At 56.5% G+C, this 27,388-nt stretch overlaps 1 protein-coding gene across 8 annotated transcripts; it reads left to right on the top strand.

Annotated features, from left to right (window-relative positions):
• Nucleotides 1-2,284: 2,284 nt before the first annotated feature.
• LOC105469698 (aldehyde dehydrogenase 3 family member B1) lies at nucleotides 2,285-27,361 on the top strand. 8 transcript variants are annotated; one of them, XM_011721095.3, is made up of 11 exons: nucleotides 2,299-2,379; nucleotides 12,203-12,269; nucleotides 14,104-14,266; nucleotides 17,329-17,439; nucleotides 17,572-17,692; nucleotides 17,969-18,054; nucleotides 18,513-18,594; nucleotides 20,273-20,659; nucleotides 21,387-21,553; nucleotides 24,742-24,841; nucleotides 26,462-27,361. In XM_011721095.3, the coding sequence occupies exons 3-11, from the start codon at nucleotides 14,105-14,107 to the stop codon at nucleotides 26,650-26,652; spliced, it is 1,407 nt and encodes a 468-aa protein (XP_011719397.2). In that variant the 5' UTR covers nucleotides 2,299-2,379; nucleotides 12,203-12,269; nucleotide 14,104; the 3' UTR covers nucleotides 26,653-27,361. The 8 variants fall into 8 exon arrangements, 7 of the variants coding, with proteins under 7 accessions (XP_011719399.2, XP_011719397.2, XP_011719395.2 ...); XM_011721093.3 differs by lacking the exon at nucleotides 2,299-2,379 and adding an exon at nucleotides 8,786-9,133; XM_011721096.3 differs by lacking the exon at nucleotides 2,299-2,379 and adding an exon at nucleotides 9,155-12,075.
• Nucleotides 27,362-27,388: the final 27 nt, after the last annotated feature.

The following is a 27,388-nucleotide window of genomic DNA, read 5'->3' as shown; positions in this document are numbered from 1 at the left end:
CGGGACAGAGATCTGAGCAGGGCCAGCGCTCACGCCAACCCATCCAGGTTGCAACAGTGCACAGTCACATCCCCAGGAAGGGGCAGCCAGATCTCCCCCCTCACTGTTTGCCAATGCTTGTCTCTATAATAAGGCTTTACTTTCAGTTCTCATTATGAAAATAATCAATGTTCCTTGAAGAAAAGCAAGCAGAAGAGAATAAATATTGCTGTCAACTGGAACTCCCTGAAATAACCTCTTGGAATATTGTTACTCTGCATTGCACTGACACAGGAGCGTGCTGGGCAGCCCACGTGATTCCCTTAACACCACTTCCCTGGCATGGATGCGATTCCACAATATTTTAAACATTAAAGCCAATGGGGATGATGATCACTGGGTCTGGCTCACAGGATGTTGGGAGGTCCCCAGGTTGGGGTGTGCCAAGGGCTCTGCTCAGTGCCTGGCACAGCAAATTCCCAGGTGGCTGCTGCTTTCCACTGATGCTTGAGGCTCCCAAGAGTTGGTGGCAAGGGGCTCACCCAGAGCTGAAGACCCCAGCCCACTCCTGTGCGAGGGCTCCAGGCACCTTGGAAGCACCGTGGGCCGGGGAGCCAGGACTGGCTGGGTGTGGATCCCCGTGTGTCCTTGTCACTGTGTGACCCAGCTGGAAAGCACGGTCAATAATGTCTGGGAATTGTGAAAATTGTGTGAAGTATCTGCACACAGTAGGTGTTCAGTAAAGGGTTGTTGAGTGCATAAATGAACAAGTGACCCGCATTCACGGTTGCCCGTGAGTTCTGACTGTGTCCTGGGCCCTGTGCCCCTGCAGCCTCTAACTTTGCCTCTCCGAGGAGCCAGGGTGGGTCCAGCCTTCCAGGCTGCCAGGGAGGGAGTGGGAGGCAGGACCAGGGCCTCAGGGCCAAGGCCTGGGGCAGCTACTTCCTCAGGAGGGCAGGAGGACGTTCACATGCTCTAGGCACCTCCTGGGCACCAGGTGCCATCAGGTCGGCTCTCATTTCACCCTCACGGTAGCCGTGTGAAGCAGCTAGAGTCAGCCCCATTTTACAGTTGGGGAAACTGAGGCCCAGTAAGGAAACGTGACCTGTTCAAGGTTACTCGTGGGCAGGTGCGGCAGTGAGATGCTCTCGGGCAGGTCTGAGGCCCTGTGAGCCAGGCTCAGGGGTGTGTGTCTGAGAAGTGAGGGAATGAATAATGAATTATGAATGAATGAATGAATGAATGATTCCACCTGATGCCATGCTCATGCCCTGCCCATGCTTCTGTCCTGGAGTTAGGATGGTAGCTCTCAGACCCCTCCAGAGGGGCTGGGGCACTTGGAATGGTCACAGTTCCAGGCCCACGTGCATTCAATGACTTGTTTCGGTCTCACAATCACTTGGGTACGTTCTTCTTACACATCCCATTTTATAGATGGGAAGGCAGAGGCACGGGGGGTTAAGACGCTAACCTAGGTCACACAGGTAAGTGACAGAACCAGGATTTAAGCCCAGACCTCACGCTTAACACCCTCCATGCCAGGCGCCGAGGTACGTGCCCACTGAACCCTCTCATTCACCCACAGATGCCCCCAGGACTGTAGTCAGCCCCATTCTCACATGGGAACTCCGAGGCCCAAAGAGGGGAAGCGTCAGCCCCTCGAGGAGGAGGCAGGGCAGGCGGGGCTGCAGCTGTCTGGCCCAGATCCCTGAGCTCCCCTCCATCCGCCCCAACTGGCTGGCCTGGGCCTTGGCAGAGCCCCCTCACCCCAGAGCTGGCTTCAAAAACGAGTCCTCCTGGTGCCATACGCGGAGGGTTCCCCATTTACCCTGGGCTCCCCTCAACAAGGACGGGACTCCCAGGCCCCACTGAGCCTCTGAAGCTTTGAGGAGTAGCGAGGGGCACCCAACCCAGACTGGGGAGGGCCCAGCCCTCCTGTCCCAGGAGGACAGGCCTCTTCAGGGGCCTCCTCCCAGTTGCTCCTGCATTCATGACAAGTTCAACCCCTGTGAGTTGGGGGGAATTCCTCGACAGCTCCCTGGCCAGGGAGGGGGCCCTCGGGATCCTGAAACACCCCTCCCACCTGCCAGTACCCACCAAGATGGGTCCCTGATTTGCTGTGTGGCCTTAGACCAGTGGCTGCCCTCTCTGGGCCTCACTCCCAGCTGAGACCTACAGACTCAGCCCCTGCCCAGCCCTGCCTGGCACCCGCTCGATCTGGCTGAGCTCCAGAGAACGGCAGGGCTGGGCTGTCACATGCTGAGCCACGTGACTGGCAGCGGCTGGGGGCTCCATCCCACACAGAGGAGAGGGGCTCTGCAGTTCCTCACTGCTACCCTATCTAAATCCTCACAGGCCACCAGTGTGGGCGTGGTCCAGAAGACCTCACCGCCCTCCCAGGTAGGCAGGGAGCTGGCGGGTGGGGGCCGTGATGAGCACCTCCCGGGTGCCAGGTTGGCTCAGAGGCCCCAGGGCCAGGAGCCACGGAGACCCAGGGCACCAGGGAGATGGCAGCAGCAGCAGGCCCAGGAAGGGGTATAGAGGAGGCTCCTCCCCGACACCTGTCACCCTGTCCCCTGCCTGTCCACATCCACAGCAGCTTGCGCATCATCCCTGCAGCGTGCTGGCTCAGACAGGTGTATCGGGGCGGGCTGGGGGCAGGCAGGGACAGGCTTTGGCACAGCTGCCTGTGCCAAACCTGAGGAGGATCGAGACTACAGGAACCACCAAGGTGACCATGGCATCACGACCACGGTCCTAAGCAGAGAGGGAGGCACTCCTCCCGGGAGGCAGAGGGGACATCCAGGATGGGTACAGACCCAGCTCTGGAGCGAGAAGCCCTGCCACACCCCCCCCATGTTTACATCCTACCCCTTCTGCCCCCTCTTCCTCGTTTGTAAAATGTTAGATCTGGGGGAAGACAGGCTCTATGAATGGGGTGGCCCGTGGGGTGACGTGGAGGGACATAGAAGCACAGGGCGCCGGGAGAGGAGCAGGCACGAGGTGTGGTCCCTGAGATGGTATTTCTAGACTCCAGCCACCTTTGGGTGTGACCTCTTTGTTTTGCAGAAGGGGAAACTGAGTCTTGGGTAGGATGTAGCAGGACGAACCACAGACAAAACTCCTCAGACACTGGATTAAAGAAGGAAGAGGTTTATTCAGCCAGGAGGGTCGGCAGACTTGCATCTTAAGAGCTGAGCTCCCTGAAAAATAAATTCTTGGCCTTTTTAAAGGCTTCCAACTTTAAAGGGTCCACATGAAAGGGTCATGATAAATTGAGCAAGCGTGGGGAAGGTGACTTGCTTGACGAGTCCTCAAACTTCAGCCGTGTGTAAACTGGTCAGCCTCCAGAGTGACCAGAGCAGGGCTGTGGTCCTCAGCAGCAGCTTGGTCTCATCTCAGGATCAGCTGGATTGGATGATCTACGTCCTGCTGGCTGGTCTACTTGTCCTGAGCTGCCAGTGTTAGCTGACTGTGATGAATCTAAGACACAACACATGCAAGTTTAACAGCAGTGGGAGTGGACAAGATTTTCATACAGGGCCTATCCTATGTGGGTCTTAGAGAAATTAGATTTTACTTTTTAACTTAAACAGAGTCACTAGATTTAAAGGGGTGTCAGGCTTATTGGCATTTTTATGTACCTAATTATGAACACTTTGGCAATTCTTAAAGCCTGCATTTGTTTCTTAAGGTTAATTCCCCTAGTTCTTGGAGGTCACCTTTAATTTGACCTATGATGTGGGGATGGCCGACCGAACAAAATCTTATAGGGCAAATACCCAGTTTGTTTGGTGGGGGTGCACCTGACTCGGAGGAGGACCATAGGCAGAAACCTGATTCTATCTTAAATGAATTTCCTGGCAATATTTCTTCAGTAGCTGCTCAAGTGTCTGCTTCACGCATTCCACCTTCTCCTGAACTTTGCAGCCGATAGGCTGTGTGTCTCTTCCATTTGATTTTTGACAGTCCTGTTAAATCTTGCACTATTTTAGCTACAGATGCCGGCCTATTGTCTGACTTTAAAGTTAGAGGCAGTCTACACCTGGGGATAATGTCTTTTAACAGTGCTTTAGTCACTTCTTGTACTTTTTGTGTCCTGGTGGGGAAAGCTTTAACTTATCCTGAAAAGGTGCAAACAAGCACTAGCATGTACCGACAGCCTCCGGCACGGGGCAGTTCTGTAAAGTCTACAAGCAAGTTTTCACAAGGCAGGTCTCCTTCTCCTGTTCCGTTTCCCAGAGGAGGGGTTCGTTTTCTGCCCCTTTTGTAACTCCATCTAGTGGCTTAGCCATCGGTGAGAAACTGGAATCCAGATACGGCCGAATCCTGCCACCTTTAACTTCTAATGTGACCGTGGGCTCCTGGAAGCCTAATGAGAAGGTGCCGGGTCTGTCCTATTCCTCACGTCCTTCAGCTTCTGCCAGCCTGATCAGGTCAGAATTTGGTTCCTCCAAGGTGCGGCAGCCCTTGGCCAATGGCCTCTTTGTCTTGCAGCCTTAGCCATTTCCCTCATTGCCTTCTGAACATTTATCTTTCTAGTTTTCTTTCTTTCTGTATCTGGCACATTAATCTTTCTCTAGCCTTGTCCAGCTCTTGAATCCTTGCCTAACTTGACTTCTTCCATGTCTGCATCTCCATCCATGTCCTCTCACATTGTTAATTTTTTTTTATAAGAACTGTTGCCAACACATTGGCTTTTTTTCTTTAAGCCTTGAATTTACTTTCCTTTTTTTTTTTTTCTGAGTTTTTCTGCTCCCACGTCCAGCTGGCGGGGCCAGGCAACGGCATGGGCCCTGCCCTCATGCACTGCTGTCTGTCTCTCCTATTTCCTTTTGATTTCCTTTTTTTACACTTACTCTTAGTCTTGTTTTTCTTTTGCTCTTCTCCTGGCACCGGTCTTTAGCCTCCCTTTTTTTTTTTTTTTTTTTTTTAGATGGAGCTGGGCTGGGGAGAGGGATTTAAACTTTGGCGTGCCTAGCCGCCATGCTTGTTGCTTTTGCTCTTTCCCTTTTGTTCCCTGGTCACAGTTAACATACAAGTTGGTGGCCACTTTTATAGACTGGGTGGTATTCACGCCTGCAACTTCCGCTTGATGTCACCCTGGGCTTGCCCTACAAATGAAGTAATCACCATATGCTAATGTTCAGCAGCCTCAGAGTTAAATGGGGTATAAAGCCAGAATGCTTCATAGAGTCTCTTATAAAACTGACTTAGGCTCTTGTCAGTTCCTTGAAGCATTTCTGAAATTTTTCTTTTTTTTAATTTTTTTTGAGATGGAATCTCCCTCTGTCGCCAGGTTGGAGTGCAGTGGCTCAATCTCGGCTTACTGCAAGCTCTGCTTCCCGGGTTCACACCATTCTCCTGCCTCAGCCTCCCAAGTAGCTGGGACTACAGGCCCCTGCCACCAGGCCCAGCTAATTTTTTGTATTTTTAGTAGAGACAGGGTTTCACCACATTAGCCAGGATGGTCTTGATCTTCTGACCTCGTGATCCGCCTGCCTCGGCCTCCCAAAGTGCTGGGATTACAGGCGTGAGCCACCACGCCTGGCCCTGAAATTTTTCTTATATTAATGGCTTTCTTTTTACCAACTCTTAGCTTCTGCAGAAGTGCCTCTCGGTACCTCTGCAAACGCTGAAACTGAGTTGCGTTCTCTGGGTCCTTTTTGTCCTTTTTGCCAGAGTTCAGCAGGCCCTTTTCTTTATATAATGCTCCATGCACTTGGAGGGTTAAACAGGCATACCGAGAGTCAGTGTAAATGTTTACAGTCTTACCTTCACTGAGTTCTAAGGCCCGGATTAAAGCAATGAGCTCCGCTTTCTGGGCTGAAGTATTTCCTGGGGCAACGATCTGGCTTTAACGACAGTGTCCAGGGTTACCATCGCATATTCTGCATCTCTCTCCCCTTGTGGGTTGATGAAGCTGCTCCCGTCCACATACAGCTCCCAGTCTGCTGATGCCCAAGACTGGTCCCGGAGGTCAGGTTTGCCAGAGTAAACTGAGTCCAACACCTCTGCACAGTCATGCTTGACGGGACTCTCTGATACCAGGAGCAAGGTGGCGGGTTCAGGGTGTTTCCAGTTTAGTGGTTGAAAAGGGCTGATAGGCCAGGCGCAGTGGCTCACGCCTGCAATCCCAGCACTTTGGGAGGCCAAGGCAGGTGGATCATGAGGTCAGGAGATCGAGACCATCCTGGCTAACACGGTGAAACCCTGTCTCTACTAAAAACACAAAAAATTAGCTGGGCCTGGTGGCAGGCACCTGTAGTCCCAGCTACTTGGGAGGCTGAGGCAGAATGGCCTGAACCCAGGAGGCGGAGCTTGCAGTGAGCAGAGATGGAGCCAATACACTCCAGCCTGAGTGACAGAGCGAGACTCCGTCTCCAAAAAAAAAAAAAAAAAAAAAATTAGCCAGGCGTGGTGGCGGGCGCCTGTAGTCCCAGCTACTTGGGAGGCTGAGGCAGGAGAATGGAGTGAACCCGGGAGGAGGAGCTTGCAGTGAGCCGAGATCACGCCACTGCACTCCAGCCTGGGTGACAGTGCAAGACTCCATCTCAAAAAGAAAAAAAGAAAAGGGTTGATAGATGAAAGTCTGTTGCCCCTGTCCCCGGACATGGGCCTGGTCATCATAATAGATAGGTCCTCGTGTCTCCCTGAGAGGCATTTACATAGCTTGAGGACGGCCAGATCTGAGACGGCCCGCTTGACTATCTTGACTTCCTTCCCTGGCCTCTCAAGGCTCCGATCCTCCCCTTGGAGGTGAGACCTGGGGCGTGTTAGCTCCTGAATCTCATTTCTGGGAGGGCTGTTGGCCTCGGTAAAGAGGGGTAGGCTGGGGCATATGGAGAAAAAATTTCTGTTACCTCTGGCGGCTCCTACAAAACTGGCTTCTCTTGCTGTTTCTGGGACTCTCCTTTTAACTCTGTGTCTACTGGCGAAACTGCTCTTACTTTCACTTTCAGCTTTTTTTTTTTTTATCTTTTGCAATAAGCTGTTAAACAGGGCTGGATTTATGCTGGTTTTTGTTTATATTATATTTAACTATGAGTTAATATAAAGGAATTGATCTGGGTCCACTGGCTGTCCTCTGACTCTTGTCACCACCTTAAATACATTGCCAATTATTCCCTGTCTATACCTTCCGTCGGCTATCCAACACCAAAAGAGGGCAATTCTAATTCACAGAGAGTTCTCAGCCTCTTTGGGGGAGGACGGGGGTTAACTTAACTCTGTAACCCCCTCCAAAACCTTTCATAACGTGCATTTTAATAGAGTAAGTTTTGGCTGAGCGTGGTGGCTCATGCCTGTAATCCCAGTACTTTGGGAGGCCAAGGCAGGCAGATCATGAGGTCAGAAGATCGAGACCATCCTGGCTAACATGGTGAAACCCCGTCTCTACTATAAATACAAAACTTAGCCTGGTATGTTGGCGGGCGCCTGTAGTCCCAGCTATTCGGGTGGCTGAGGCAGAAGAATGGTGTGAACCTGGGAGGCGGAGCTTGCAGTGAGCAGAGATCATGCCAACACACCCCAGCTAGGGCAATAGAGTGAGACTCTGTCTCTAAAAAACAAAAAACAAACAAACAAAAATAGAGTAAGTTTTGATGTTTTGATGACTTTCCTCTTATTTTTTTTCTTTTTTTGATTTTTTTTTAACATAGTTCCTAGCGGAGTGGGCTTACTTTGTGTCCGACCTGTTTTTCTCTCAAGACAAAACCACATTCACACTACAAGAAGGAAAGGGTAAAATGTTACTCACTCGTCTAATTCACACTAAATCAAAATCAAAACTAAAACCAAAGTGTTGTTAAAGGCACAGCTGTTCGTCAAGCAATTTAAGCCAAGTCAAAATCAAAACAAAACCCAAAGTGCCAACAAAGGCACACTGTGGGTGGTCAGGCCACGCTTCCACTCAGATGGAGTGGGCAAGTTCCCAAGACCAGTCTTACCGTGTTTCAAATGTCCGGTTCCTTCCCCGTGTTCAGCCACTGCGTTGATCCTCCACGGGGGCCTGCTGTGCACTGCTCTGACAAGGCATCCTACCAGGGCCAATGCTTACCCCGGAGCGCTCTCAGGATCCGCATCGCTCAAGCTGGCTGGAGTCCCCCGCAGGGATGCTCTACAGGGCAGGCATAAGCTGCCTAAGGGGCTGCCTTGAACACCCATTAATCACCTTGCTTCCCGGTCAGGGAACCAAGAAAGGTAGTGGGACGAGTCGCAGACAAAATTCCTCAGACACCAGATTAAAGAAGGAAGAGGTTTATTCAGCCGGGAGCGTCAGCAGACTTGTGTCTTAAGAGCCGAGCTCCCCGAAAAAGAAATTCTTGGCCTTTTTAAAGGCTTCCAACTTTAAGGGGTCCACGTGAAAGGGTCGTGATAAATCGAGCAAGTGTGGGGAATGTGACTAGGGGCTACGTGCATCAGCTAACAGAATGGAAAGTTTTACAATGCTTTTTCATACAATGTCTGGAATTTACAGATAACACAAGTAGTTTAGGTCAGGGCTTGATGTTATTATTATTATTACTTTTTTAAACTACCAGGGCTGGGTGGTGGCGCCAAGGTCTTCTGGCTATTTCTCTTACTTCTGTTTTTTCTAACTTTTTGCTTTCTCTCTTTCCTCCTGTCTTGTAAACCAGGCAAGGCGGTGGGAGGAGGGCAGGAGTAGTAGTGGTCTCCTTCCTTAGGGAGGCATCGAGGGAAGGCTGGGAGTGGGGAAGGCTGGGAGTGGGGGGCAGAGACTGCCTTACTATTCTGGGCCACAGAATATAACATTCCACTAATATTATAATATAATATACCTGATACAATGATAGTTCCCCTCCCCACACCAGGATTCCCAGGGCCACTGCCCCACTTCTCGTCCTCAGGCTGGCCCTCAGCTCGGAGCTCATCCCTGCTGTGTGGCTCTAGCCTGGCGCCCTCTGGGCGTTGACTCCTTCTCTGTGGTCTGGGAGGAGATGTCCAGGCCCCTGAGGGAGGTGGTGGTGAAATCTCGGCTTGCAGCCTCCAGCCGGCCCAGAGCCAGAGTCAGGCATGAGGCCAGGGCAACTCCGCCTCCCGGGGGCTGGCCCTGCGTTGGACATTTCTTAACAGCAGGGCTGCCGGGCAGAGTGAGACAGCCAGGAGGAAGGGCAGCTTGGCAGAGCCTCAGGTACAGTATTCCGGGGAGGCTGGGGCTGTAGTGGGCCAGCAGTCAGGGCCAGAGTCCAGCTCAGCAACTGTGGGTTGCAGGCAGCCCCGGCGGGCCTAGCCACAGGCAGCTGCACTCAGGGGCCGCCATGTCCTGGCTGAGCTCATCTGCCTGCCTGCTGGGGGAGAAAGCAGAAGGAGGAGAAGCAGGGCTGGGGAGTGGCAGCGAGGTCCCGGGCACCCCACTGGCTAGCAGGCACCCTTCCGTTGTCCGAGCTGGGCTGCCACCACCTCCTCTTCCTGGGATTCCCGGACACCCTCCAAGGGAACCAAGGGACCAGTTCTGGGCCCAGCTGCCCCAGGAAGGACTGTGCCCTCCTTCCCTGCAGCGGGTCAAGTATCTCTTCCAGCAACAGCTGTTTCCTGGGCACCAGCCTGCATGCCCAGCACTGATGCGGGGACGTGGCGATGAATGACTCTGGGAAAGAATTGTTCTTAGCAATGGACTTTGTCAGGGTCCAAGGAAGGAGTAGCCAGCCAGCCCCGCCCTGCCTGCAGGAGGCCCTTCTCATCCCGGGAACTGTGCCCCAGCAGGGAGCCGGGGCTGCTCAGCCGCTTTGTGGCCCAGGGTTGGGTCGGCCCAAGCCACAAACGTGGGGATGCGCTGGTCCCTGGCTCCCCAAGGACCCCATGGAAGGGAGGGGCTGCCGAGCTTTGGGAGACCTCATGAAAATCCAGCTTAAGGCCATCAAAAGACAAAATGACAACACATTTAGTTATAGATCAAATTGGCTTCTATTCATGATTCGTGAATCTGGGCAGCCTGCATTCTACAAAATGGAATGAGAGTTCCCACCAGGCTGTGGCGGAACGGAGAGTTCGTAAGGCAAGAAGGAGGAAACAGAAAAATAGGAAACACCAAACTACCTAACACTGGGTCACTGCAGACACCGGGTCACTGCAGACGGCTGTTTTCTAAGGGGTAAGGCAGAGGGGACTCCCTGATGACGCCAGCCCAGGTGGACTGGAATCTCCTCCTTCCCGGAGAAATTTGTCTGTTGTTTTGGGTTCTATCTGCTTCCTTAAAGCTTCAGTTTGATGACGTGGTGTTTGGCATAAGTGCCTCCATTTTGGTTCAGTCTTGTCTGTTGGGGCCTAGTACAGGAACTCAGGTCAAACCACAGCCTCTCATCATGTTTGTTGAAGGAAGCTAAACTGCAGGAGATCAGAATCAGAGACCCTGTGGTATTGGGCCTGTGGGTCCCCTGATGCTGACCTGGTGATCCCCACCTTCTGGCTGCCCTGATGGGGGTCCCCCCAGGCCCTCTACTCACCATGTTCAGTCCCTCTGTCACCACATCACTGTCCCCAGTTGGGTCTCAGGGTGATGTCCGTGTCTCCCCAACACCCACCCTGGATCAAGGTCTCTTCAGGCCCCTCTACAGAGGGGCTGCCCCCAGCCCTCCCCTGTACGTCCGTCCTCCGTGGACACTGAGCACTTCTCGGGCTCCCAGTGCTTGAATTCTCCCGACAGTGGTGTGGGGGCTACAGCCAGTGCCCCATTTTACAGATGGGAAAAGTGAATACAAAGAGGTCAAGCAACCTGTCCAAGGTATCCCCACTCACACGTGGTTGCTGCAGTTTGAACCCAGGTCATTGGGCCCCCAGACCACACCGTGCTTATAGGATGCTCTTAGAAGGCCCGTGGTATAGATGAGGAAACTGAGGCAGGAAGAATGAGAGAATGGGCAGAGCCTCTGTTTCCTTGGAATCCAACCCACTTGACGGGCCGGGGTGTGAACGAGCAGAGGGGTCTCTGCCCGGGGATGGTCCCTCAGCAGGACGGTCCCTGCTGTGAGGTTGGGGGCAGCGGCTTGGCCAGCCATTCACTCCCTGTGATATGTCGTCCCCGTTCCTGCCCGCTCTGTTCCCAGAGCCTGTGGGCACCTGCGGCGAGCACCCAGGCTGGCATAGTGCCCAGCGTGTGGGCACCTGAGTATTGCTTTTAGAGGCCTGCGGCCTTGGGGTGAAGTGCCTGGTCCTGCACCGGCCCCCAGGCCAGAGGAAACAGAGCCACTGTCTTCATCACCAAATGATGTGGCAACTCCCCCCCACCCCAGAAGCTGTAGGTCTGGGCCAGATGTGCCTCAACCTGTGATGGGGGGCCATGCCCCAGAGACCCTTGGGCCCATCAGCCCCCGGACCTCAGTGGCTCAGCCCCAGGAGGCAAGAGGTAGGCTTAGACCCCACAACCCAAGCACTGTGGGGAGTGGCAGCAACGGTGAGGAGGGAGGCCAAGGAAATGGAATCCAAACAGCAAGAGACCTCCCCTCACTGGGCACCCCTCCCACAGCCGGCCTGCCAGAGTCCACCCGGCCCTGGGTCTGCTGTCCAGGCCCCAACCCACTGTCCCTTCCCCCAAGGACTTGGCTGCCCGTCCCCAGGGGACTATGAGGGAGGTGGGAGCCGGGGTGGGTAGCCTTCTGCTCCTCTGGATTTGGGTTTTCCAGTGTGAGGAGCTGGGTGGCATCAGGCAAGCTCTAGCCCTCTCTGAGCCTCAGCCTCCATCTCCTTCAGTGGGGTGAACAGCAGCCCCTCAGTAGGCAGCCGTGGTGGTGAAATGAGTAAGGGCAGGCACGGGGATCACACGCAACTTCCTTATGACCTCACACTGTGGGAGAGGCGCCGCGGGGGTGGGCTTGGGGGCCGCCAGCCCAGTGTCTGATTTAGGAGTTCCCTATTCTGTGTGACCACAATGGCTGCCCGGCACCCTCGGTGGGTCACAGGCCCAGGATCCCCCGATCTCAGGAGGAAGGCAGCCTTGGCTTCTCCACTTGCGAGGGTCCTGCCCAGCTCCCTGTCCCCTGCTGGGCACTCCCTGGGGGCCTCAGTCCAGAGTGAGTGACCCGTAGGGGCAATGCCAGGGCTGGTTGCTCTGTGGGAGAGATGTGTCCTGCGGCCCTGGTGAGTTGGTTTCAGTGTTGCTAGGAGGGTTCTGGAATGTTCCATGCAGATCTCCATCCCTCGCAGAGCTCCCGGCCCACAGTCCACCATTCACATTACGTGCCTTGCATTTTTGTGGTTTCTGCAGAGAGTCTTACAAAGGGCGAGAGAGGTGCAGGCGTGGTTTGCCTTTGACCATCGGCAGAAGTCTGAAGGTGAGAGTAGAATGGAGAATGACCCAGGAGAGTGCGGAGTTGGGGGAGATAAATATTTGCAGGCTACTTAGCAGAACACCCAGAGCTGACCTTTGTCGAGTACTTTCTGTGGGCACAACAGCAAACATTTTATGCCGCGTCATGTCATTTAATCCTCACAATGACACCAGGTGCCATTAGCATCCCCATTTCACAGATGAGGAAACTGAGGCAGAGAAGGTGAGTTACTTGCCCAAGGTCCCACAACCAGTAAGAGGCAGAGCCCGGAGACAGGCCTGATGGTGGCTCGAGAGGCTCATTCTTGGCTCCTGGGTCTCAGTCCTGCTCCCGTGACGGGCCATCGCCTATGGGGACCATGGTGCCTGTCCTGTGTGCGGGCAGCTGCGCAGCTTCTCCCAGTCAGAGCAGGAAGATGGTGGGTTCAGCCTGCCTGCCCCCGCCCCCCAATCACTCCAGCTGAGGGCTGGCCTGGGTCTCCCGACCAGGTTGTCAGCAGCACAGTGGTCCAGCAGGGCCATCCTGCAGACCGAAGCAGGTCCCACCCTCAAGGTGGCCACTTAATAATCACCCACAGCCTTGTACTCACTGACGCTGGGCCCTGGCTCAGAACAGACTGTGTGGTCTCATTATCAGCTGGCAGGTGCCATCATCACACCAGTAACATGACAGGCTTCGAGCACTAGTTCTCAAATAAGTAGGAACAGAGGGGCCTGCTCCCAACCTAATGAGGGGGAAATAAGGGGGATGTGGATAGGGTTGGGAGGTGGGTAGAGTGTAACCAGATGTTTATCACATAGCAAAACTCAGAACGGTGGGGAGCAGAGTCAAGGGGCCACTGTGACAGTGGATGGGGGCATAATCTGGGTGGGCTGCCTGGAGGAAGCATCGACCAACCTGCGATCTGGAGGAAAGGGACTCAGAGAGGAAAGGAGGAAAGGGTCCCCACAGGTCCTTGGCACCAGGCCGAGGAACGAGTGCGCCAGAGTGCTCCTCCAATGAACTTCAAGTTTCAAGTAAACAGGCAGGGCTCGGGGGAATGTCTAGGCCCCTACCCTGCCTGCCAGCCCTGGCTGGCACCAGCATGGAGGCAGGAACGCCCTCTCCCACCCCCGATCCTCTCCCCCACAGCTGTTTCCGCCTCCCAGCACCACAGCCCCAGCGGGGTGGACCGCACGGCCTCCAGGAGGCCCGAGGTGTTGTCCCTCTTCCTGCAGAAGCTCAGGCACAGGGAGAGGAGGCTATTGCCCACCGGCCTGGCCTCCCTGGGCAGTGCCCCCCAGCTGGGGACAGGGAAGGATGGAGAATTCTGTGTCTGGAGTGCTCCAAGGTGGTGGCCATGGTGGCAGTGGGTGGGATACCCCCTCTACTCATTAAGCTCCTGCTTACTCCATTCAGGCTGGCAGGGGTGAGGCCGCCCCGCCTCCAGGAGGGGCATCAGGGCAGGGCAGAGGCCATGGCTTGGGGTTAATTTCTGTGCGGCAGGAAGAAGCGTGGCGCTCTGCCTGCTGCTCACCCTTGGGGGGCTGTGGTGGAACAGCTGTCCCCAAGCCCACATCCAGTCCTTCAGCCGCCTCCAGGTCCATGGCAGAGGGGAGTGGTGCGAGGGGCTTCATGTGTGTCTGGGAGTGTTCACTGTTGGGGGTAAGGGGTCGCAGGCAGCCTCAGTCCCCGTGGGGCATTCTGAGTGGGTCCCTGTGTGTGTGTGAGGTAGAGGTGTCTGCAAGCCCCTGTGGGTGCAGGCAGGTCAGGGGTGCCCAGACCCTGGGGCGGCTGGGTGGTGCCCGCGAAGGAGGGGCAGCCCTGGCCACCCAGTTCATGCCGCCCCATCTGGCAGGATGGACCCCTTTGAGGACACGCTGCGGCGGCTGCGGGAGGCCTTCCACATGGGGCGCACGCGGTCGGCTGAGTTCCGGGCTGCGCAGCTCCGAGGCCTGGGCCGCTTCCTGCACGAAAACAAGCAGCTTCTGCATGACGCGCTGGCCCAGGACCTGCACAAGGTGGGCTGGGGTTGGGGTATGAGAGGGTGCACCAGGGGCAGGGGGGCACGGAGGGCAGCTGGGACAGAGGAGGATGAAGGCAGCTGCGCCCTCCATGAAGGGGAGTTGAAAGGAGCTCCTCCCCTAGGCCAGAGCCGCTCTTGCACATTCATCCAGTCACTCATTTCTGTATTCATGTAGCAACTATTTGCTGAGTACCTACTATGTGCCAGGTACTATGTGCCAGGTACTGTTCTAGGCTCTGGATATACAGCAGAGAATAAAACAAAGTTCCCACACCTACGAAGCTGACCTTCTGTCAGAGACAAAAAAACAGCAAATAAATAATTGCACATCGAGGCCGGGCGCGGTGGCTCACGCCTGTAGTCCCAGCACTTTGGGAGGCCAAGGTGGGCAGATCACTTGAGGCCAGGAGTTCAAGACCAGCTTGACCAACATGGCGAAACCCCGTCTCTGCTAACAATACAAAAATTAGCTGGATGTGGTGGTGGGCGCCTGTCATCCCAGCTACTCAGGAGGTTGAGGCATGAAAATCGCTTGAACCTGGGAGATGGAGGTTGCAGTGAGCTGAGGTCACATCACTGCACTCCAGCCTGGGCAACACAATGAGACTCTATCTCAAAAATAATAATAATAATAATTACACAGCATGTTGGGTTGAAATATGTGCCCTGGAGACACAACCAGGGTGAAGGGGAGAGAGGGGGCCAGGATCAGGGTGCTGTTTTATATGTGGGGGTCAGGGAAGGTTTCTCTGAGAAAGGGGTCTTAGAGCAGAGACATGAAGATGGAGGGGGAGGCTCCCCATGGACGCTGGGGAAATGGCAGCAGGCACAGCATGTGCAAAGGCCCTGAGACAGGAGGTGCTGGGCGTTTCTGCTTGAGGAGCAGCAAGGAGGCCAGCTTGGCTGTGGGGAGTGGGAGAGGAAGAGACAACAAAGATGAGGCCCGGGGCACGGGCCACACTAGCTAGGACCTCACAGGCTATGAGGTCTTGGGCTTCTCTCTGGGTACAGCAGGCATCGTGGCCTCTGTCTGGACCCTGAAGGCCTGGGGCCTTAGCCCCTCCCAATCCCAGTAGCAGCCAAGGCAGAACCCCGAGAAACACACTTCCCCCAACCCCTTACCCATCAGGGCCTGGCCTGCCCCTGCCTCAGGACACCTGCCCCTGCCTCAGGACACCTGCCGCTGCCTCAGGACACCTGCCCCTGCCTCAGGACATCTGTCCCAGGGGCTGCCCCTGGCTCCTATTCTCTGGACAAAATGTCTCCTCCCTTTGCCTTGAAGGCCATAGTGTCCAGATCTTCCCCTAGCCCATTGGGTTCCCTGGGGACAGACTCCCCCGCCACCACTGAGCTTCTGCCACCGGCCACCTACCTGCCTTCATGAGACTTGACCTGACATCTGTCTGGTCCCTTTTCTCCCTTCGGCTCAGATTCTGCCTCCTGCCTTCCCATCCCAGGTGCAGGAGCAGGGCCCTACCAAGGGAGCAGTAGCCCAGAACATTCAACCTGGTCTCTCTCTCTGGCCCTGGTCAGCCCCCTGTCCCCACCCTCAGCAGGCAGCATCGGCCCAGCATCACGTGCACCCTCTCAGTTAACCCCTTGGTGAATCTGGCTGGACAACCACGCACCCAGCGGCCCCCAGACGAGGCTCAGAGAGCGCGTTCTTGCCCGAGGGCAAGCAGCCAGGAAGAGCAGAGCCAGAGTTTGAACCTGGCTCAAAATAGCCCAGTCTCCCAAAGTCAGGTCCCAGGTGACCTAGGAGGCATGACGGGCAGGCCACCAGGCTCATGGGGCCAGAGCACAGGCTGTGGGAAAGTCCATGTGGAAGGCACCTTCACCGAGCCTCCGTGGCTGGGAGGGGCTGGTGCGCGTGGCGTCTTCCTCCCTCTGGGTGGAAGCCAGCTGTAGCCCTGGCCTTGCCCCTGGTTCGCTGAGTGACCTCAGGCAGGGCATCCCCTTCTCTGGGCTTCGCTGGTCCTCCGGCCCATCCAGCACCCCCTCTGCCTGACCCGGGAGAGCCCGCACCCCATAACCTCAGGCGCTGCCTCAGGCAGGCAGACAGCCTGGCCCGGTGTCCCTGACCTGTTCTCCAGCGGCCTGCGGTCTGGCTGATTTCTCCTCCCTTGGGGTGCAGAGGGCAGGGCGCACTGGCTAGTCGAGAGCAGGACAATGTCCCTATTGATTCGGATCTCCTCACTCCTGCTTAGAAGCCTGACAGTGGCCCTGGCCCCTGGGCTGTGGGAACTGACAGCATTTACCTAGGGGTGGCTGTGCCTGTGTCCCCTGCAGACCAATCTCCAGCCTGCTCTTTGGGAGGCCGAGGTGGGAGGATTGCTTGAGGCCAGGAGTTCAAGACCCACCTGGGCACCATAGCAAGACACTATCTCTGCAAAAAATCAAAAACTAAACTTTTTTTTACATTAAAAATTAAAAAAAAAAACAAAACCTAAGTCAGATCCCATCCCTGCTCTTCTCAGGAGTCCCTTTCCCAGCCGCCTGGCCCCCTCACCTTGCCCACCCCTCTTCTTGCTAAACAGGAGCACAGCAAGCTCACAGCCACCTCAGGGCCTTTGCAGCTGCCAGGGCCTCTGCCTACAGTATGCCGCCTCCCAGTACCCACGACTTGCTCCTTCCTCACCTTTAGGTCACTGCTCAAATGTGACCACCGCCTGGAGACCTGTACTGGCCACTTTGTAAAAACAGCACACACACATTGGATGTATCCATGTGCACACCTGTGCACAGCCACACGCTCCAGCAGTCTCCACCCCTGCCCTGCTCCGTGCTTTCCCTAGCGCGGCCACATCCTAATGGAGCCGTCAGTGTTCTCACCTTCACGTGGACCGACTACCCCCTGCAAGGTCGGCCCCAGGGCAGGGCCCTCCGTTTTGCAGAGACAGCACCTCAGACAGGAAGCACGCACTGAACATGGAGTGAGTGAGTGAAGAATGAAAATGAATGAATGAGTTGTGGAAGCAGGCCCTGCCTGGAGGAGGCTGTACCCTCCTGCTGGCTCTGGGACTCCTGGCCCACCCTGACCCCACCCACTTCCCACAGTCGGCCTTCGAGTCGGAGCTGTCCGAGGTTGCCATCAGCCAGGGCGAGATCACCCTGGCCCTGAGGAACCTCCGGGCCTGGATGAAGGACGAGCATGTGCCCAAGAACCTGGTGAGCTGGTCGGGCTGAGGCGGGCAGGGGCTCAGGGGATATTTGCTCCTACAGGGTGGCCCCTCTGGATGGAGCTGGCTGCCAAGGGGTCGGGGTGCTGAGCACTTAATTTCATCCCCGGCTCCCGCCCAGGCCACACAGCTGGACTCCGCCTTCATCCGGAAGGAGCCCTTTGGCCTGGTCCTCATCATTGCGCCCTGGAACTATCCCCTGAACCTGACGCTGGTGCCCCTCGTGGGTGCCCTCGCTGCAGGTGAGAGCTGGGCCTGCCCCTTCTGGCCACCCTTCGCCACTGGGGGTCTCAGGGCCACCCATGGATCCCAGGAGGACATGGGGGAAACGGCCCAGGTGACAAAGAAGACTGTCTGGTCCACCATACCCAGGCTGTGTGGCCCTGGGCCCATCAAGTCACCTTTCTGAACCAGGTTCTGCATCTGAAAGTGGGTGAGGCCGATGCCTGCCCTGCAGGTGTGTGGAGACCAGGAGCGGGCTACGCCTCCCCCAGCTCTCTCCCTGCGCTGCCCTGCAGGGAACTGCGTGGTGCTGAAGCCATCAGAGATTAGCAAGAGCATGGAGAAGGTCCTGGCCGAAGTGCTGCCCCGATACCTGGACGAGGTGAGCAGGGCTGCCGGGCAGGTGGAGTGGGAACAGGCAGGGCTCAAGGGCTGGGCAGCCCCTGACATGGAAGGGCCTGTCGGTCAGACCCAAGTCCCCACCTCAATTCTGCCTCTTCTGAGTTGTGTAAACTTGACCAAGTCACCGCCCCTCTCAGCCTCACTTTCCCTCTGAGGAGCAGCGAGGGCAGCCTGTTGCCCAGGGGTCCCGTGTCTGCCTCCACCTGGCCCTGGCATCAGTCCCTCCAGCGCCAGCCGGACTCCAAGCTGGGCCTGCCAATGCCAGGCAACCTTGGGGAGCTCCCTGCTCCCCACTTTGCCTCCACCCAACCCTCCTAGAGCCCTGGCTGGGTCAGGCCAGGCGGGACGGAGGCAGGGCAGGGTCCAGGCAGGGCGGGCTCCTCCCTGGGCTCTCGGAGCTGGGGTCCCAGAGGGAGCCTCGCCTATCGCGCCTTGCAGAGCTGCTTTGCCGTGGTGCTGGGGGGGCCCCAGGAGACGGGGCAGCTGCTGGAGCACAGGTTCGACTACATCTTCTTCACAGGTGAGGCCGGGACGAGGGTCGGGCCAGGCTGGGGTTGGGGAGGACAGCCCCATGCTCAGGGGTCCTGTCCCTAAATCTGGGAGTCCACAAGAAAGACTGAATTCTCCTCTCTCTCTGGACCAGGCTGGGAGCAGTCCTGGATCCCCAGACCCCTTAGGAAGGGATGGAGTCCTACGTCCAGGGCCAGCCCACCGTGCCAACCACAGCCTCAGGAACCATAGCCTCTGCCCCCACTCCCCCCAGACCCTCATACGTGACCCCACTGCCCCCAGGCTCTTAGACACCACCCTACTGGTGCCCACAGCCCTCTCTGCAGGCAGATGAGTGACTAGGCCTCAGCGTCCTGCCCAGGGTCACCCTTGTGACCAGGATGGGGACAGGCTGGAATGTGCATACAAGCCCTTGGTGAAATCCATGCCAGAGGTCACTCCTTTTTTTTTTGAGACAGAGCCTTGCTCTGTCACCCAGGCAATGGCACAATCTTGGCACAATCTTGGCTCAGTGCAACCCCTGCGCCTCCCGGGTTCAAGTGATGCTTATGCCTCAGCTTCCCAAGTAGCTGGGATGACAGGCATGTACCACCACGCCCGGCTAATGTTTTGTATTTTTAGTAAAGACAGGATCTCACTATGTTGCCCAGGCTGGTCTCGAACTCTTGGCCTCAACCAATCCTCCTGCCTTGGCCTCCTAAATTGCAGGGATCACAGGCATGAGCCACCACAAAAACCCAGCCTCGAGTTTTTGAGCTAGTGGGGCAGAGGGAGGGGGAGGAAGATAGTGGTGCTGGCAGGCGAGTCTGTGCCTTGCAGGTCGAGGCAGTCGTGGGGATGGGCCCGGCAGGATTGACCAGGCCACCTCCCAGCAAAGACAGGAGGAGGCCCGGAAGGAAGCACAGAGCCCAGGAAGCACTGTGCCCAGGACGGGGCAGGGGTGAAAGTAGAGAAGGGACAGTGGCTCCTGCTGGCTTTAATCCTTGACCACAAGGGGGAGAAATGCCAGGGCCATCCCCACAGACACAGCAGCGTGGTCGGCGAGTCAGGTCTGGGGAGGGGCCTTGAGGCCCAGACAGGGCTAGGGCAGAGAAGGCTGAGTGCATGGGGAGACTGCTGGGCTCTCAGAGGCCAGCACAGAGGAGAGGTGAGGCCGAGCCAGGCAGGACATGGGGACGCCTGCATCAGCCTGGGCCAGGCCACCTCAAGGGTCAGAAAAAAAGGGCTGGGCACGTGGCAGAACTTCCAGGTTTAGGTTTAGAGAAGAGAGACCTGAATGCCACAGACAGAGCTGGACTCCAGCCTTGGCTGAACAGGGATCCCTGAAGTTTCCAAAGGAGATGGGTAGGGAGGGGTTCCATGCAGCATTTTGCAAAGAGTCCCCTGCAGGGTAAGCCAGGGTCAGAAGCAGAGGCGGGAGGAGCCAAGGGGTTTGGCTCAGGAGGGGGACCCTGGGGGCCAATAGCGGCCATGCACCATTCCCTCCTGAGACTCTGTGCTTAGGGGCTGGTCCTGGTGAAGGATGAGCAGGGCCCTGGGCTGCAGGGTGGCAGTGAGGAACAAGGAAAGGCCAGGCGTTGGAGCCTGCTGACTCCAACACCTCTCCAGGGAGGAGCGGGGCCTGGGGCTGGGCCATCCCGCCTGGCCCAGGTCACTGAACGGCCACTCTGGTTTCCTTCCACACCCAGGGAGCCCTCGTGTGGGCAAGATTGTCATGACTGCTGCCGCCAAGCACCTGACACCTGTCACCCTGGAGCTGGGGGGCAAGAACCCCTGCTACGTGGACGACAACTGCGACCCCCAGACCGTGGCCAACCGCGTGGCCTGGTTCCGCTACTTCAACGCCGGCCAGACCTGCGTGGCCCCCGACTACGTCCTGTGCAGCCCCGAGATGCAGGAGAGGCTGCTGCCCGCCCTGCAGAGCACCATCACCCGTTTCTATGGCGACGACCCCCAGAGCTCCCCAAACCTGGGCCGCATCATCAACCAGAAACAGTTCCAGCGGCTGCGGGCCCTGCTGGGCTGTGGCCACGTGGCCATTGGGGGCCAGAGTGACGAGAGCGATCGCTACATCGGTGAGTCCTGCTGCCCCTACCACAGCCCACCTGGGCCAAGACCCCTCCTCACGGGAGGGCCCACGGCTGGGCCACGAGTCTGGACCCGCACCTGAAAGCCGGCCCCACTGTCAGAGCCCGGTCTTGAGCCACAGCTCCAGTGCCGTGACTCCGTCTCTGTGCTTCCGAGCCTGTGGCCCCACAAGGCCAAACTCTGGTCCCTCAGCCCTGGATTCACTGAGTTCGGATCCCAGGGCTCCAGGGCCCAGCGTGCTAAGATGAACTCCCATCCCACCACCGGCTGTCCTGAAAGGCCACAACCTCAGATTCTCCGAGCCCACGATCCCCAGGTTCTAAACTCTAATGGCCCCGTCCTGAGCCCCCCAGTCTCCTGGGCCGTACGGCTCAGCAGCTCACGGGACACTGTGGCTCCAACATTCTGGGGTGCTGTCGCCTCATGAACCCTAAGGTTCTAAGAATCCCATCACCCCTGACTGTGAGACCAAGTTCAGGGGATTCTCTGCGCCCCACAGGCCCTGAGCAGGCTGGGGAAGACCTAGGGTCCCTTCTTGGGGGCTGTGGGGAGACTTTCTTCCCTAAACACTCCAAAGCCTGAAGCTGTGGGAAGTCAGACCTTAGGATCCTGGCCTAGAGCCCTGGCCCGTGGCCCTGTCCCCATCTCTACCCCCACTCCTGGGGGTGGTCCTGACTGTGGCCCTGGGGCTGAGCTATCTCTGGTGCCCGGCAGCCCCCACAGTGCTGGTGGACGTGCAGGAGACGGAGCCGGTGATGCAGGAGGAGATCTTCGGGCCCATCCTGCCCATCGTGAACGTGCGGAGTGTGGACGAGGCCATCGAGTTCATCAACAGGCGGGAGAAGCCCCTGGCCCTGTACGCCTTCTCCAACAGCAGCCAGGTGGGGGTGCGGCCGGGCTGGGCAGGGTCAGGAACCCGCAGTGGGCAGTGCAAATGGTGGCAGCAGAGGGGCCACCAAAATCCAGTGGCTTCAGGACTTTGGAATGGTGGTCCTCTTGGCTCTGTCTCTGCCCACTCCTAGAAGCAGCTGAGCCTCACCCACCCCAACCCTGTCCCCAGTCCGGGCCCCACTCTTCTAGGCCTTCTGTGGGTGGCTTCCCAGGGTCTTCTCTAGGGCCCAGTGTTTCTTCTAGGTCAGCCCCTGCCTTTGTTCTTCCTTACACATTGGAGCCTGGTGGCCACATGACCCCTCATGCCTGGCTCTGAAGGCACAGGCAACATGTCAGGGATGACCCAAAGGAATGAGCCCTGATCCCCCACCCCTGCTCAAGCTGCAGAGGCAGCCTGGGAGGCCCAAGGGTGGAGCCCTCAGATTAAAAAACACCAGGAGGTACCAGCAGTCCCTACCCACCCTCCCCGTCCCTCAGCCGGTTCCTCGATTCCCTCCACTTGAACTTTTTTTTTTTGTGTGTGTGTGATGGAGTCTCACTGTATTGCCCAGCTTGGAGTGCAGTAGCACAATCTCAGCTCACTGCAACCTCTGCCTCCTGGGTTCAAGCGATTCTCCTGCCTCAGCCTCCTGTGTAGCTGGGGTAACAGGTCTGTGCCACTATGCCCGGCTAATTTTTTGTATTTTTAGTAGAAATGGGGTTTCTCCACATTGGCCAGGCTAGTCTTCAACTGCTGACCTCAGATGATCCACCTGCCTTGGCCTCCCAAAATGCTGGGATTACAGGCATGAGCCACCGTGCCCGGCCACTTGAACTTTTTTTAAAATAAACTTTGTATTGGGAAATACTTTTAGATTTACAGAAAAGTTGCCAAAATGGTACAGAGAGTTCCCATGGACCCCACACCTAACCTTCCCCATTTAATGGTGCTTTGATGGGTCAAAACTAAAAAAGTGATGGCAGGGCTGGGCACAGTGGCTCACACCTGTAATCCCAGCACTTTGGGAGGCCGAGGTGGGAGGATTGCTTGAGACCAGCCCTGGCAATATAGCAAAACCCCGTCTCTATGAAACATTTTTTAAGATTAGTTGCGAATAGTGGGCCACACCTGTAGTGCCAGCTGCTCAGGAGGCTGAGGTGGAAGGATCTCCTAACCAAAAAAAAAAAAAAAAAAATTGTGACAGCAGTGCCTTACTATTAACTATACTCCAGACTTTATTTGAATTTTGCCAGTTTTGCCACTGACGTCCTCTTTCGGCCCCAGGATCCACGCCAGTGTCCCTCCTTGCATTAATAAGCCTCTCAGCTTGAGGGGTGCTGGGCAAGTCTGTAGAACATCTCCAGCCTCAGCTCCTCTGGTGTATTTCTCATGATTAAAGAAGGGTTACCGGTTTTAGGAGAGAATCCCACAGAGGTGAACCTGCCTCTCACACCACATCAGGGGCACCTGAGATGCACACGTGGCTAGTGAGGGGGAACCTTCACTACCGGGTTAGGGCGGTATCTGCCAGGGTCTCCCTGGGAAGTTACTAGTTTGTTTCTCTTTTATTCGGAAGCAAGTCTCTAAGGCTACCCCACCCTCACCAGGTGGGGGTAATTAAGCTCTATGCTGGTCTATCATGTTGTTAGTTATTATCTAGTTATTTTACACATTCTTTTCTTATTCCGTTTGTGGTTTGGTGGAATTCTGTTGTATTGCCATTTGATAGCTTTCTCTCCTCCTTCGTATGATTGTTTTATAGGGCCTGCGAGTTTTGTATTTTTGTGTGTATTATGGAAAATATCAACTTGTTTTCATGTTAAGATTCCTTTGAGCATTTCTTGCAGGACTGATGTAGTAGTGATAAACCCCCCCAGCCTTTGCTTGTGCGGGAAAGGCTTTATTTCTTCTTCATCTATGCAGCGTAGTCTTAGCTGGATACAGTGTTCTTGGCTGGCGGCAGTATCTACATCTATTTCCTGGAATTCTGTAAGAAACATTCATCTCTTGAATTGTTTATTTGGGTCAGTATGGACTCAGGTATATTTATCTGACTCCAGGGGCTGTAATCCAAGGTCGTGTGGTTTGTCTGAGGCTCCGGCTCGGAAGCCCATGTAAGGTGTTCCAGCCTCTTGGGTTGTGACCACCTCCTTCCCCTCTGGTGCTACAAGCAGCTCCAGGCTCATCTTGTATCTTCCCTGCTCCAACTCCAGAAGCAGCCATTCCTCCAAGGAGCCCCGCTTCATCTGGATACTTTTACCTTTTACAAAACTCCACAGAGGCTTTTTGGCAGTGGAGTCATCTGGCTTCAAACTTTTCTGACCACCCAGCACTGCTCCCAGGACACACAGTCACACCTAAGACACAAGTCACGCACAAGGTGGCTTGCCCATACTACTTGGGACGCCCTCTGCTGCCTTCTGCTCCATCTCCTCCATCTGCTGCCACTGCCACTGTGGGTAATGCTGGTCTCTGAATCCACTGGGGGGAGTCCACTTTCCCCACATCAGACAAGCCCTGACCCAGCTGTGATCAGAGGTTCATGGTGATTGCAACTAAATATAGTGAAGTTTTTGTGCAGCAAAAATTTAGTGTCTACCAATCCTTTTTTCTTTTCAGTCTTCAAATAAGCCTACAGATTGAGGAAGAAGGTCCTTTATTAAGTCAAGCAACGGCCACGCTTCTGTTTCTAAAGTGCAAATCTGACCACATCATTATGTCTTCATGTCTCTGTGCTCACACCACACAGCCCTTCAGCCGCCACTCTGGCTAGGGTGCCCTCTTTACCTGAACAACTTCTGTCCCTCCCAGTTCCTCCACTCAGCAGGCACATGACACCCCTCCCCTAGGATGCCTCCCTGCTGTCCAGCACTGCACTGCTGCCACTGTACCCTCCATGTCCCCAGGCAACACTGGGTTTCCTGCCCCTACCCCCAGGCCTAAGAGTCTTTGCCCCCAGCACGGACCACACATGAGCAGATGTCCAGGAAGCATGTTCCAAGTTGGAAGCTCCACGAGGGGCTGCTACACAACCCCTTGCCCCACCTGTACCATCACAGGCCCTTCAGCTGACATGGTGGCCTCAGACCCTTTCTGAGGCAAGATCAGTGTCACAGAGTCCAGCATGGAACAGGCTCTGGGTCCTGAGGATCCTGCTGGGGCTCAAGGCGGCCTCACACACATCCTGTTCTCTCCCAGGTGGTCAAGCGGGTGCTGACCCAGACCAGCAGCGGGGGCTTCTGTGGGAACGACGGCTTCATGCACATGACCCTGGCCAGCCTGCCTTTTGGAGGAGTGGGTAGGTGCCTGCTACCCTGCCCTTCTGTGACCATTTGGTCAAACTGCAATAGTGTTACCTGCATACCTTCCCGCCAAAGCACCCCAGCCCCACCTCAGTGCAGAGGGACAGGCAAGGAGGCCTCACCCCAGAACCTGCATACTGCTCCCCACCCCAGAGGGTCTGAGTCCAACCTGGGCAACATAGTGAGACCCCGTACCAAAAAAATAAAAAGTCTGCAGTGGAACCTTCTAGACCATCTCTGCACGGACACACAGTTTAGTGAATGTTTTAAAATACCACACAACCATGATCACACTGCCCACTGCGCTGCTATCTGCTCTTCTCCCCAACTGCACGACCTGGCGGCGCCCCTCAGCAGCAATGCCGCCGGTGTCCTTTACTCCAGGGCGGCCGATCCTCTAACCCCGTCCCCCGTCCAGCTCTCAGTACCACACCTCCCCACCCTGAGAGACCCAGATGAGTGTCAATCCTCCACCCCCCAGAGCAGCCCCGATGCCACTGCAGAGTCCTGGCCTCTGAGTCAGGAAGCCTCAGAGATGGTCCCAGCAACGCGCCTGTGGCCCAGGTGGCGCCTCCCCTCTCTGAGTCCACTTCCTCCTCAGTGAACAGTAGGCCCCAGGCAGGTGACAGGCAGCCCTGCCACCCATCCACACTCAGCACCAGAGTGAACGATGGCAGGGCCAGGCAAGCTGCCTCAGGTGGGTCCACGCCCTTCCTGGAGGGCAGCCAGGGCCACAACAGTGCCTGTGCCGCTGTCCTGGCTCGGCTCGAGTTTGGGTGGCTGCCCCTGACTCCACCTAGCTGCCTCCTCAGCCCCAGCCTCCTCAACCTGCCTCCCCTGCCCTGGAGGAGAGCTGGGGCTGTCTGTGGGCACATCTGACCCTGCTGCTCCCTCAGGAAAGCCTCCCCCAGCTCCCAGGCCCCCGAGCCAGCCCTTCCTGGTGGCCATGGCCACAGCCCGGCTTCCCCACCTGCTGCTCCCACAGCCTGAGCTCTGCCCAGCTCCTTAACACACCACGTGGCACCCACCTCTAAGGCTCCCCAAGCCTGGGTCCCTCTTGCCCCCACCCACCCTCTTCCTCTCATTAACTGCATATCCCTGGAGCTCACTCACTGCAGGAAGCCCCCCCAGCCAACCCCACACCACCCAGGCTGTGCCCTGGCCGCCCTGGCCTGGGGCCTCGTCTACCTCCCGACCTAGACGCTGAGGAGAGCTCACTGCACACAGCACCTACTGGGTCCAGGTTTCTCAACATCCCCTCAATTCCCACCACAACCCTAGGAGGGAGGTACCCTTGTCACCCCACAGCAGAGGAGACTGAAGCACTGTCCAAAGTGACACAGATTGTTTGCAGCAGGGCCAGGGTTTAACCCCAGGCAGTCTGACTCTGGAATCCATGCCCTTGACCAGTCTGCCTATCTTGCCTGGCACCTGGTACCCCCAAGGTTTACTGAGCTGGTGCCAAGCTCGGGGCTACCCACAGTGCCTCATGATCAGCCCACTAGACAGATGGAGAAACTGAGGCTCAGAGGGGTGAAGTAGCCCGTCTAGGCCCCACTCTCTGTGACTGGGAGACCCCCAGGGCCTGACCACCAGTGTTCTGTGCCACTGTACAGGTGCCAGCGGGATGGGCCAGTACCACGGCAAGTTCTCCTTCGACACCTTCTCCCACCATCGCGCCTGCCTCCTGCGCAGACCGGGGATGGAGAAGCTGAACGCCCTCCGCTACCCGCCGCATTCGCCGCGCCGCCTGAGGGTGCTGCTGGTGGCCATGGAGGCCCGAGGCTGCAGCTGCACACTGCTATGAGCCCTTCCCCAGGCCCAGGCCCGAGACCACCATGACGGCTGTCGCCTGCAGCTGGTGGAGACGGGGCCCGGGCTCCAGGGCCCGAGGAGGAAAAGGATTGCCAAGGCTCCAGGGCACTCCTCAAAGCAGCGCCTGCCTCCTCCCTCCTGGGTCTTCCCTCTCCCTGCCTCAGCCTCCTCCCTCAGCCACTCCCAACTACGAGAGCCGAGGCAGGAGGCATGGGAAACAGTGCAGTGACCTGCCCCCACACCAACCACCCATGTTCAGGAGAAGAGGACAGACATGGCGCCTCTAAGCCACCCGTCTCCTGTGGAGCGGGTGGCCGAGGGGCCCTGGCATCTGACTCAGGCCACACCATGGAATCACTGCATCCAAGGCCATCCCTGCCCTCTGAGTCTGTTTCCCCATTTGTTCAGTGGAGAGAATTAACCAAGTCCCACTTTTGAACAAGTTGATGATTCTGAAACCGGCCCAATTTCCTAAGAAGCCGGATGCTTGAGAAACCTACATTTGGACAATGACAGGCAGCTCCTACAGCCTGCGGGCCACCTCCTCTTCCTTGGCTCCTGCTTTCTTTTCAGACGATATCAACCTACAACATTAGTCAGGGAGGGGGACAGGGATGGACCTGAGTTTCGTCTCCTGTCTCTCTGGCTGATGTCACCTGAATAAAGCGTTCTTCCCTGGCAATACTTGTATCTCGGTGATTTGCTTTCTGTGCAGCTAGCAACAGGAC

The sequence above is a fragment of the Macaca nemestrina genome, chromosome 12 (genome assembly GCF_043159975.1).
Source record: "Macaca nemestrina isolate mMacNem1 chromosome 12, mMacNem.hap1, whole genome shotgun sequence".
In the NCBI taxonomy this organism is placed as follows: Eukaryota; Metazoa; Chordata; class Mammalia; order Primates; family Cercopithecidae; genus Macaca; species Macaca nemestrina.
This window is presented reverse-complemented; position numbering and strand designations above follow the sequence as displayed.

Excerpts from the sequence above, each read along its gene's own strand:
- LOC105469698 (XM_011721092.3), top strand. The coding sequence starts at position 8,940 with ATGTCCAGGCCCCTGAGGGAGGTGGTGGTGAAATCTCGGCTTGCAGCC. Across the intron at positions 17,440-17,571 it reads AGCATGTGCCCAAGAACCTG|GCCACACAGCTGGACTCCGC; the intron begins GTGAGCTGGTCG and ends GCTCCCGCCCAG. Across the intron at positions 17,693-17,968 it reads CGTGGGTGCCCTCGCTGCAG|GGAACTGCGTGGTGCTGAAG; the intron begins GTGAGAGCTGGG and ends GCTGCCCTGCAG.